General features: G+C 39.1%; 1 protein-coding gene across 1 annotated transcript in view; it reads left to right on the forward strand.

The window, feature by feature from the left end:
- The first annotated feature begins 273 nt into the window (after positions 1 to 273).
- egfra (epidermal growth factor receptor a (erythroblastic leukemia viral (v-erb-b) oncogene homolog, avian)) overlaps positions 274 to 12,708 on the forward strand; it is a 275,969-nt gene continuing 263,534 nt past the window's right edge. The window contains exon 1 of the mRNA XM_043690147.2: positions 274 to 463. Within this exon, the coding sequence (XP_043546082.1) occupies positions 385 to 463 (79 nt within the window). The 5' untranslated portion in view covers positions 274 to 384. The remainder of the gene's footprint in view (positions 464 to 12,708) is intronic.

Genomic DNA, 12,708 nt, shown 5'->3' on the forward strand with positions numbered 1-12,708 from the left:
TCATTATTCTCGCTGCTATTCTGAGCTCTCGCCCTGCCCTAAAGTGACACAAGGGTTAACAAGGGATGTCTGATGCCTGGCCGCTAAGTCTCGTTCATCCAGTGGATGTGTGTACGTGGGATGCCATACCAGAGGAGGGTGTTCTCTCTGCCCAGAGGACTGTAGGACCCAGTGAGTGTCAGTCTCACCTGGATTCTCTCTCTCCTCCCAGTGAATTGACGTCAGGCTAAGTGCTAGCTTCAGGCTGACACAGGCAGACAGAGACAGGGAGAGGGAGGTACAGATCCAGAGACAGGGGCTGGGCTGCCTAGACTCAGTGCTAACTGCTGCCTGCGCTGGTGTGTGCTCAACAAGGAATATCGCCCAGAGGGAAGCCGCTGAACCATGTTGTGTTCCCTGCTGCCGGGCGCCGTCCACCTCCTGATCCTTTTAAGTTTGGGCAGCGAGTCCCTGTCCAGGGAAGGTAAGAGCCACAGGGAGAAAGAGAGAACAACTTTGAAAGCGCTGGCTGCTGCTCCCGCCTCTCCGCTTCCGAGACACCTCCTTGAGTGAACTTTTCAGGACAAGGGATCTGGAGGCAAGGGCAGTAGGTGGGGAGGAGCGAGATTCCCAAGTGCAGGAATGTTTGGCACTGGGAACTGTTGTGTTCCGGGGACTTAAAGTCACTGTGCGCTGTCACCCTCTTTCTCTTTCACCCGGAGAGCAGGGGCGAGTATTCTGACTATCGGAGTAAATCAGTTAACGTTGAGTGCCTGTCTAGTGCTTCATGCCTTTTCCCGGGGACTTTAACCTGTAAGAAACTCTGTAAGCAACGAGTTGAGTTACGGGCTGTTTCTCTTGCCAAGAGTAGGTCATAAAGTTTGCGTTTTCTCTAAACAAGCGCAGATTATTCCCCATTACTGGTCGCAGGCGTTTCCTTCTTGGTCTTTTATCGCAATTTATATATAATTTTGATTGCATAATTGCGTGCAGTGTTACTTAAAGCACAGCTCAAAAAAGAGAGGTGTGTGTCTGATGCGTTAGGGATCTCAAGGTTCAACCATGGATTATTGCAGGTAAAGTGTGTGCAATGCCAATGTACGACAATGCAAAAAATCCTGCTTTCTGTGAACTGAAGCAGCATATGTGAATTCTTTTGCCTGTGTTTGTAACCGTGCACAACATAATCTTGATTCACATTTCACAAGCTGTAGCATTCTACAAAAGGGGCGAATTTGCACTCTGAAACAATCTGTACTTTTTTTAAAAAAAAACGTTAGTTGAAGGGCTAAATGCCCTCTGGAATTAGACGTGTAACATTGTTGTAGCGGCTCTATGATGCTGAGTTCTGCTAAGTGTAACCTAAATGTCCATTGATATCTCATCAGCATGATGAATATTTCTTGCACTTGCAGTTCACTATCGAAGCTTTAAGTGAGGAAGTTGTCAGCATACTGCTTCAGGAACAAATAATTGATTGTAACGAAACAGAAGTTGCTGGAAAAGCTCAGCAGGTTTGGCAGCATCTGTGCAGAGACATCAGTTATTTATCAGGTCTGGTGACCCTTAGAATTGATTTCGTTTTAAAACTGAATGAAATTGTGTTCTTTGAGTTTTGTTTTAAGTCCCACTGCTGAGTGACATTTTTTAGGGTACTAGTTAGCTTGAAAGTTTTAATCGTCTAAGTTGTTAGTTAAAGGAAGGAGCTGTTTCTAATAAAATAATGTTGGTGCTAGAAATCCAAAGTAGCTGCAGGAAGTATAGGAAATGCTTAATCGATCAGGCAGCCACTGCCAACGTTAGTGAAATGTCAACTTTGTTTCTCCACAGATGCCGCTGGTTCTTTTGGGCCTTTTGTTTTTTTAATTATAACAGTTCCTTAATGCACCAATCTTTTGTTCAGCATTTAAGAGAGTGCCATTTCCAAGGAAATACAAAAAAAGCTGGTGATTTTATGAGTTGCCACATAACAGTGAACCACTCATTTGCGAATTGCTCATTGCTTGAAAACAAAATTGTAAAGGCAGTATTTAGGTTGCAATGGAAAGGAACTTGACATTGTGATTGTTCATAATTTTACTTGAGCATTTAGTGTTAAAATCTATTTAGTTTGCTGGTTAATTCAGTGGTCGAAAAATAACTCCAACAAATACAAATTTACTTTTATATACATGCCCATCCATTTCCTTCTGCCTGCTCAGAATAAAATCAAGCTTGAAATATGAGGGCATGTCCAGATTAATCTTGTATTCCTCTGATGATAGAATATTAAAGAGTAATCTATTTGGAATGTTAATAATGTCTAAAGGATTTGATAGAGTGGAGAGGATTCTTGCCTCTTGTAGAGAAGGCAAAAATAACATGGGGGCATTAAACCTAGGGCTGTCCAGGCTGTTCAGAAATAATGTCAGCTGAATTAAAGTGTGAGTTCAGTGCCACAAATGTTGAATTATGCTAATTTTGTATGGTCTAAATAAATTGTAAAGGTGTCCAAATTAATTCAGTTTATGAGCTGTACTTTCAACAAAAGTCTTTCATCCTGTCAACTTGATGTGATTAAACATACTTCATAGAAAAATGATCAGTGTACCACCACTTTAGCACCGATGATATTATTAGTTAATGTCAATATTTGATTGGCATTTTCTGTGCACTGAAGCTATTTCAATCCGAAGTCAAAGTTTAATACATTACTGCAGTAATTTTCCCTCCTGAATAAATGTACGTTCATGAAATGAACTAATATAGTCCCACCAAATTTCCCTTCATTTGCTGTATTTTCCCCCCAGATTGAACAGAGTACTCTTGATTTTTTAAAAAAATGCTAATTGCTGTGACATTGTCAGAGGGGTGATGAGTTTAGACATTGGCAAGGTCATGTATGGCAGTATATGATTAACTCTGTTCTCTTTAGAAGATCCTCACAGATTAAGTGCAAACAAACTAAGCAGATTTTTTAAAATCCTGCTTTCATCATAGATTTAATGGATTTCCAGCTTTTCAGACATTTGATCTCAAAGGATGAATTGACTTGTAGTACATTTACATTCAGTTGCATTGTGTGCTTCCCTATAGCAATTCCCTGCAAGGTGTTTTCAGTTGGCAGTGAGATGGTAGAATTTTTGATGCTTGAACTAAACAGTTAGAGCACTTGTGAAATGGATCTTGCTTTACGGTTGCTTCAGACATGTTTTCTCTATTTAGTGAGAGTACTAAAACACAAAATATACCCTCTCAAATAGCCTTCTTTTCCATTGCATGCTACATGTACAGAGTCTGTGTAATTTCAAGGTCATTTTTATATCACGTAGAACATCGAAAATGGGAACAGGAGTAGGCCATTCAGCCCTTCAAGCCAGCTCCTGTTTAGTATGATCATGTCTGATCATCTAACTGAGTAATCTCTCCCTTTTCGTACCCTTTGATCTTTTTAACCCTAAGAAGTGTATCTAACCCCTTCTTAAACACAGGTAATGTTTTGACCGCAACTGCTTCCTTTAACAGAAGATTCCACAGGCTCACCACTCTCACTGGGTGATGAAATATCTCCTTATCTCAGATTTAAATGAACAACCCCATATCCTTAAACTGACGCTTGATTCCGAATACTCGTGATTTTAAAAAAAATGCTGATTGCTGTGACATTGTCAGAGGGGTGATGAGTTCAGGCATTAGCAAGGCCATATATGGCAGTCAATGATTAATTCTGCCTCTTTGGAAGATCCTCACAGATTAAGTGCCAACAAACCTTGGGAACATTCTACATTTACCCATTCTAGTTTGAATTTTCTAGGTTTTTGAGATCCCCTGCCCCCACTCATTCTTCTACGTTTTTGTGAATATAGACGGTGGCACAGTGGTTAGCACTGCCTCGCAGCGCGAGAGGCCCGGGTTCAATTCCCGCCTCGGGCAACTCTCTGTGTGGAGTTTGTACATTCTCCCCATGTCTGCGTGGGTTTCCTCCGGGTGCTGCAGTTTCTTCCCACAATTCAAAAATGTGCAGATTAGGTGAATTGGCCACGTTAAATTGCCCGTAGTCTTAGGTGAAGGGGTAAATGTAGGGGAATGGGTCTGGGTGGATTGCGCTTCGGTGGGTCGGTGTGAACTTGTTGGGCCAAAGGGCCTGTTTCCACACTAAGTAATCTAATCTAATCTAATCTAGACCTAACTGATCCAGTTTCTGTTCGTACGTAAGTCATGCTATCAGAGGAATCAGTCTGGCAAATCTTTGCTGCAGTCACTCCCATTGAAAGATAAGGAGACCAAAACTGCTCACAGTACTCCAAGTGTCCTTTCACCAAGACCCTGTACAGTTGTAGAAAAATGCCTTTGCTCCTGTCCTGAAATCCTCGCACTATGATGGCCAACACAGTATTTGCCTTCTTCTCCACTTGCTGCACATGCTTGCTTGCTTTTAGCAAATTGTATACACGAACTCGGGTCTCATTGCACCTCCTCATTTCCCAATCTATTACCATTCATAATATTGTTTCTCTTCTTGTTTTTGCTACCAAAGTGGATAAACTTACATTTATTCACATAACACTTTACCTATCATGCATTTGCCCAGTCACTAAACTTGCTCAATCAGACAGAAAATCTTTGCATTCTCCCCCCACCCAGCATTGTGCCATCTGCAAACTTGGAGAGATATATTTATTTTCCTCATCTAAATCGTTACTATATATTAGAATAGCTGGGATCAAAGCAGAGATCCCTACAGAACCCCACCGCCACAGAAGGAGCAAAGATGTATTTATTCCTCCTCTGTTTCCTGTCGGCAGACCAGATCTCTATCCGTGTAGGTTTATCATTCCCAATCCCATGTGCTTTAATTTTACATGCTAGTCATCTATATGGGACTGTTTCAAAAGGCTTTAGAAAATCCAATTCAACCATTCCACTTATCAAGTCTGCTAGTAAGATCCAGTAAATTTATCAAGCATAACTTCCCTTTCATACGTCCACACTGACTATAAACGATCCTGTCACTATTTTTCATGTGGTTTGTTGTTAAAACTTTTATAATGGACTCTAGTATTTCCCTATGACTGATGTCAGGCTAATTGGTTATGGGTCAAGTGCTGGATAATGGGAATAGAATAGTTAGGTTTCATTGACGGGCCAAAGGGCTTTCTCTGTGCTATAGACCTGTATGACTCTGACCACCAATGCATCCAGTATTTCTAGAGTGACTTCCTTAAGTGCTCTGGGACATAGATTACCAGGCCCTGTGTGTTATTGAGCTTTAATCCTATCAATTTCTGGAAGACCATTTCCCTATTAATACAGATTTCCTTCAGTTCCTCATTGTCCCTAAACACTACATTCCCCAACCTTTTCAGAACACTGTTTTGTCCTCCTTTGTGAAGATTGAATCAAAATATGTATTTAATTGGTCTGCCATTCTAACATCTCGGGTTTTTGATTGTAAGGGATGCACAGTTGTCTTTTTTCTCTTCACAAATCTTTAGTGGGTTTCACAATCAGATTGCATTGCTTCTCCAAGCTTTCTCTCGTACTTTTTTTTCCCTCAATCAATCCCTTTGTCTTCCTTTGATAATATCTGAACTGCTGTCAATCTCCAAAACTGTTGCATTTGGCCAATTTACATACCCCTTACTTAGATCTAATACTATCCTAATTTTCCTTGTTGGCCATTTATTTTTGTGCCAAATAGGGAATGAGCAACAGTTCTTTTCCACATCACAATGTAACACAACTTGCAGTTTTGTCAGGGGGTCCAACCATAATCAGATATAAAATGAAAGATTTGTAGAAACACTGGACCTGGAGTGCAGATCGAATCAAAGTACAAATCACTGCTTAGTCAAACCCTCATCTACTCTATGATTGCATGGTAAGGTTTCTACAAAATGAGTTAGTTAGAAATAATCTTTATTGAGATCACTCTCATCAGACCATTGTTCCAGTTTTGAAGAATATAATGCATATGCGTTTTTAGTTGGTAATATGTGCTTGTTTATGTATGTGGCTAAGTTAAGTGCAGTAGACGCATAGCCTTTTAATGTACGGGTAGGGGGTGGGAAGAGAGCACAAAGAGAAAATATTGAAAATGTCTAAAACAAAAATGTGAAAATGTTGTGAAAATTAAACATGTCAAACAACATCTGTGGAGAGAGAAACAGCGGGTTGATGTTTCATGTAGATGGCCTTCCATGAGGGTTCCACTTGATGTGAGCACAAAAAAATTGTAAGTAAAACTAATATGTAGGAAGTCTTGTTCCAGACAATCCTAATGACCCTTCATGTCTTCATCTTTCAATTGTTACAAGTTTATTTGAGGTTTGGTGATCAACTTTTCAGGTTGAAGCTATTTAAAACATTTTTCATAATGAATATGATTTTTTTTCCATAAACTGTATTCTTTAACTTATATCTTTTGAATATTGAGGATCAATAGTGGAACTTAATATCGCAGGAACTGGCTGAGGAAAATGACTTAGATGCTTTCAAAAGGAAATTAGACAAGTATAAGAGAATAAAAATATATACCGAAAGTCTACAATGAAGCAAATGAATAGAAAGTAGCTGCAGGAGCAGGCCATTTAACCCTTCAAGCTGCTCCACCACTCGATAGGATCATGACTGATCTTCTATCTCAATGTCAGATTTCCACTTACTCTCTTACTTTTAATATCTAAACATTTAGTGATTTTCTTCCTTGACTAAACTCCGTGACCAGGCATCCACTGTCTTCTGTGGTAGAGAATTCCTCTGGTTAACCACCCTCTGAATTAAGAAATATTTCCTTGTCTCAGTGCGAAATGGCCTACTCAGTATCTTGAGACTGTGACCCTCTGATTCTAGATTCCAGGGGAAGCTTCCTCTCTGCATCTAGTCTGTCTAACCCAGGGGTGGGCAATTAATTCTTCCAAGGGGCCACATGAGAAACCTAAGTTGTGTTGGAGGGCCGAACCAACAATAAGTTGAACATAATTCTGCTCAGTATTAATTTTCTCCCATTGTAAAAAGTACTAAATTATGTAATTTTGCACTGAAACTTATAATCAAAAGAATAAGGATATTCTGTTACAATAAAGATATGAAATTGTGGAGTAGGTCAAATATAGAAGAAATAAACAGTAAAAACAATAATTTCAGTATTTCATTTTAGTTTTAACATGTTAATCTCACAAACCAATAATGAAAAGATTTTCATTATTGTTCAGTATTACAAACAACTCTAAACGAAAAGCAATAAGTGCTTTTGATGTTTTTCAGTTCATTTTACTTGTTTAGTGAGAAAAATCCAGTGTGTTTTGGGCTTGAACAAGTGCACTGAAACCTGGTTGAATGTCTGAGGTGGATATGTGAAGGACACCTGAGAGGTGATCATCAGTGATAGAGGATCTGTATTTAGATTTGTTGAACTTCATCATTGAGAATGTCTGTTCACACATATATAGGTAGATCTAAAGAGGACTAGAATCCTCTGAGCATGCTCCTCATGTGGAAAGTTCTCCTCTTTGAGGGAAGAGTAAAAATCAAGCAGTGAGACTGACCTAAAGTACTCTGCCAGAAGTGTGTCAGACTGCAGGTCAATGAGTTTGAGCTGAACATCAGTAGGTGCATTCTCCACATTGCATGTAAATGGGGAAAAAATCATGTGCATTTCATCCTCAACTGCTTTAAAGTCTTGAAATCGCCTTGAAATTACACCATGCAGTGCTTCTAACATAGATGAGTACCTGTGGAGGTGAGCAGCTGAAGGTGCGGCTTCCTTCAGTGTTGGTAAGTGGGTGAGAATGTTGTCCTCCATTTGGCTTGAGAGAAGCTGCAACTTTCTCATAAAAGCCTTCACCAAGTTGTACATTTCATGCACAAAAAGGCCCTTGCACTACAGTTTCACATTTAGTTCATTTCGTAAGTACAGTCACATCAACAGCAAAACCAAGGTCTGCAATCCAGTCTGCATCTGAAAGCTGTGGAATTATACTCCCTTTCTTCACACAGAAATCTTGAATCTCTTCTCTCAGGTCCCATACACTTTTCAGCATTTTGCCCAGGCTGAGCCACCTCACAGCTGTGGGATAGCCTATGTCACGATGTTCAGTCTCATTTTCCTCCAAAAGTGCAACAAACTGCCTGTGATTCAAAGCTCTTGCCCTGATGAAGTTAACTATTTTAGTTACAACATCAACCACATGGTTAATTTTTCACACTGACTTACACAACACTTCCTGATGTATAATACAATGCAAAAATACCAATTTCTGTTCAAGGTCAATTTCTGTCAATTTTATTCCTGCATTCTCTTTAAGAAACCAACATTTTTTCCTGTTAGATTTAGACAACCATCCATTGTCACACCTGCCAGCTTGTCCCATTTTAGTCCCAACGTGTCCAAACCTGCATTTACCTTCGTGAACAAATCATTACCAGTTGTTGTTCCTTTCATTGACTGCATGGCTGCCAGCTTCTCCATGATTTTAAAGTCTGTAGTTATCCCACGTATGAAGATAAGTTGCTGGGCTGTGTCATGTACGTCGCCGCTCTCATCCAAAGACAAGGAAAAAAAGCCAAAGTTGACCGCTCTGTGCTGCATCTAAAGCTCCAGACTTCTTGCAATGTCCCCAATCTTTCTCATTACAGTGCGTCGGGAGAGGGGCACATTCTCAAATGCCTCCTTTTTCTCCGGGCATATTAGTTCTGCAGAGTCTAAGAAGCACTCCTTAATGAACTCTCCATCAGAAACTGGTTTATTGTATCTGGCGATTTTGTGGGATATGACATAAATTGTCTTGGCGTGAGCTGACATTTTGAGGGCTAGCCAGCAAGCATCGCTTTTAGCTGTTCACGCATACATGCACGTACACGTGCATGTGCGTCCATACATAAATTAAAAATGCATCGTTTCCAAAACAAAGCAGCACAGTTGTATTGCGTGCATGGCGTAAATACTTTTTCATTTATGTTCTAATTTAAGCTTGACCTCATGGAGGCCGGACAGGAACGACCAAAGGGCCGGATATGGCCCGCGGGCCGTAAAATGCCCAGGTCTGGTCTAACACTTTTAGAATTTTATACACTTCATCAGATCCTCTCCCATCCTTCTGTACTTCATTGAAAAAAGGCTCCATTGAACCAATCTCTCCCCATACGACACTCCTTCCAAGCCCAGTATCAGCATAGTGTACGTTCATTGTACTCTCTCAGTTTCAAAACTCTTGGGGAGTCCAAGATTGCATTCGATAATCCAGGTGCAAGGCCTGTATAATCTGCTCGAAGACATCCCAATTTCTGAATTCAAATCCTCTTACAATAATAGGCAATATACTATTTGCCTTCCTAATTGTTTGCTGCATGGGAGGAGACATGTGAACAGCAGCATAATCTGGTTGGGTTGAATGGCCTGTTAATGTGCTATATATTCATTGCAGTTGTGAAAGAATTAAACTTTTTTTATTCAAATTGTTTGTAAAATAAAAGCTGTATTAACTCAGAACTCTTAGTGCTATTGAAGTAACACAACAAATATCAGTAAGTTTAATTTTCAATGACACACCGCAAACTTTAAAGAACTATGGAAAAGGCTTTTCCTCATGAAAGCTATTCAGATAACACATTGTTTTAGACATTTGTTTTTCTATTAGCAGATGCTGTAAGTACATTTGTAGTAATGAAAGGTTCATGGATTCTGAGATGTCTGCTTCGAAATTTTATTTTCAAAATCTTTTGTCAATAAATAATGACACTACAAGTCATCATTATACAGTTCCGTTTAACATGATTTTCGGCTTTTCAAAGATGAATTACCAGCAAGATGCATCTGTCACTGTGTGCGCACAAAATACCTAATGTGGCAAATGGAAGAGAAAGTCTTTTGGCCTGATGTTAAATTTGATATTAAATTGTTGTAGTTCTACAAAAATGTAGACTGTTATTTTTTTATCTAACAAGAGCTAGAGGGTAATATTTTTCCAACTGGATAAATACAAATCAATATTTGATTCTAATATTTTACATGTGTGATATATTGATGTTTCTCTGTAAAGATACACTATTTTAAAGAATAAAAAACAGAAGTTGCTGTAAAAGCTCAGCAGGTCTGGCAGCATCTCTAAAGAGAAATCAGAGTTAACATTAACTCTGATTTCTCTTCACAGATGCTGCCAGACCGACCTCCCGAACTTTTCCAGCAACTTATGTTTTTGTTTTTGATTTACAGTATTGACAGTTCTTTCATTTTCTATTTTAAAAAATGTTTGGCAAATCTCTTCTGCTATCAGACAATCAGTGCTACAATTTTGTGGTGTTTTAGACTTATTGGGCCAAATTACCAATTGCCACAGGTAGGTGGACCCTCCATTTTCTACCACTGGCTGATGTGTCAGTATACCACCCAGCTGAGAGGATGAGGCTGGGGTAGGCTCTGTGTATGAGGGCCTCTGTTGGCCCTTCAGCCCTGAGAGCCTGAGTGACATCTTTAGCTGGACAGTGAGCATGGGCTATGGCCACTAACTAACCTGTCATTAAAATCCACATCTATTGGCAACACATCATGACGTCAGGACCTGGAAATCACTGCAACGATATCTTGACCCCGAACATAATTCAGCCCATTATATGAATGCTGTTTGATAAATACCTGTTTTTGTTCCTTTTCCAATTTTGTACCTAATATTGTTTAAATCAAAGTTGGAAATTTGCTCTGCTGTTACTTCCATTTTCATCCTCATCTAGGAAAGTTTAATAAAGCAAGAGAATATCTAGTTCAGTTTAGTCAGTGATACATATCATGTCCTATTCTCAGCTTGGTTAATTTTCCAGCAAAAGATGGTGGATTCAAGCCCTTCAAAGGACTTGAGCAAATAATCCATGCTGATAATTCAGTCCAGTACTGAGAGAATGTTGCAGAACTGAAAGGAGCTGGCTTCTGGCTGAGACCATTAAACAATGTCCTTTATGTCTGTTCAATTGACGTAAAAGGTCCTAAATCTCTATCCACAACAGAACAGATCGTTCTCCTGGTGTCTGGTCAATATTATTTTTCAACTAGCACTAGAAAAAAGAGTTTTTGATCATTTTGTTGATTTGCTGTTTGTGAAACATTGTTTGTAAGTTCTTATGTTTCTGAGGACATGACAAGATACTATGTAAATGAACTTTTCTATTAGAAAAGTGTAACATTAAAAGACATTTCAAATATTTGTAAGACTCAAAAAAAAAATTTTGTGATGTTGACCTTTCCCAGTAAACTGAATCCAAACCAACAGATCATTCCACATTAGAAATATTTGAAATTCCTACAGTTTTACACATTAGATTTGTGTGATGTTCCACCCCATTGCATGTATTGTATCTAGCATGTTGAGACAAAATTGTTGTTTTTTTGAAGCACTAAATGAAAATGAACACTTCTTCTTTCTTCAGTTCTGAAGAAGTGTCGTTGGACCTGAAATGTTAACTCTGATTTCTCTCCACAGATACTGCCAGACCTGCTGACTTTTTCCAACAATTTCGTTTTTTGTTTCTGAATACTTCTTATACTGGTTCAGCACTTTGTATTCGCGTTTCAACATCAGGGTTCTGGAGGGTCAGTTACCTTAGTTGCTAGACTAGAGTGTGGTGTAGAATAAAGCGGAATAAGGTGCAGGTTCAATCCCCAAGCCACTGTGGTAGTTCAGAGAATCTTGCCTCCTCATTTCACCTACACATGTGGGCTGGTTACCCTGAAGCTTTACATAACCAGTTATCCCTCTGGTGGAGAGAGATGCCAGTGGTCCTTTCTGGACTATGGCTCCTTCTTTGACACATATTCATGGGATATTGGTGTCAGAGTCTTTATTGCACATCCCTAATTGCCCTTGAAAAGGTGGTGGTGAGCTGCCTTCTTGAACTGCTGCAGTTCATGTGCTGTAGGTGGACTCACATTGCTGTTATCAAAGATTTTGACAGTGATATGAAGCAACAGTGATATGTTTCCAGGTCAGAATAATGATTGGCTTGAAGGAGAACTTGGCTTGTGGTGGTGTTCTCATACCGCCTTTGTCCTTCTCGATGTTAGTTGAGTAATCCTTACATTACCTTGCATTTTAGTTCTTCAACTAGTTTGAAAAAGTTCTAACATTTGGTGAATTAAAACAAAACAGATTAAATAAGTGTCATAATTCATCCATGGCTATATTCTTATTTCCACACACTTTTGCAATGCTTCTTAAAATAATAAAGAGGTTGTTACAGGATTGTGCCTCAGAAGTTGTACTAGTAATGGACAACCACAAACATTCTTTTTTCTTCTTTTATATGCAACACGTTCAGTGGAGTAGGTGTCCAGTATAAATGTCTTCAGATACAAATGTTGACTGGTAGCACCATTTCCCAGGACCATGTGGTGAGGGATAGGCTATTTAAGGTGTGTGCTGATAATAGCATTTACTATTAAAATAAATGAATGTTTTCTTCTGTAAAAAGAAGTACATAGTTGTTCTATGCCTTATTCCTTAAATGTTTTTTATCATCTCAGCTAATATGAATGTCTTCAGGTAAGAGATATCTCACTGAAATAAATTATTTTGCATCCATGTACACCTACTTTGTTATGCTAGATTGTGCAATATTTGAAAGAGTGGCTATTGACTTTAAATTACTTTTGGCAGCACCTTACATAAAACTAATCTGTATCAAATAGGTTTGAAACACATAGGTGTAAATTAGTAAATAATTTCAGAACAGGCGTCAGCAAAAGCTACTTTATCCAAAGAA

The sequence above is a fragment of the Chiloscyllium plagiosum genome, unplaced genomic scaffold (genome assembly GCF_037043375.1).
Source record: "Chiloscyllium plagiosum isolate Xiang-an unplaced genomic scaffold, Cpla_swu_hap1 HiC_scaffold_5, whole genome shotgun sequence".
Lineage (NCBI taxonomy): Eukaryota > Metazoa > Chordata > Chondrichthyes > Orectolobiformes > Hemiscylliidae > Chiloscyllium > Chiloscyllium plagiosum.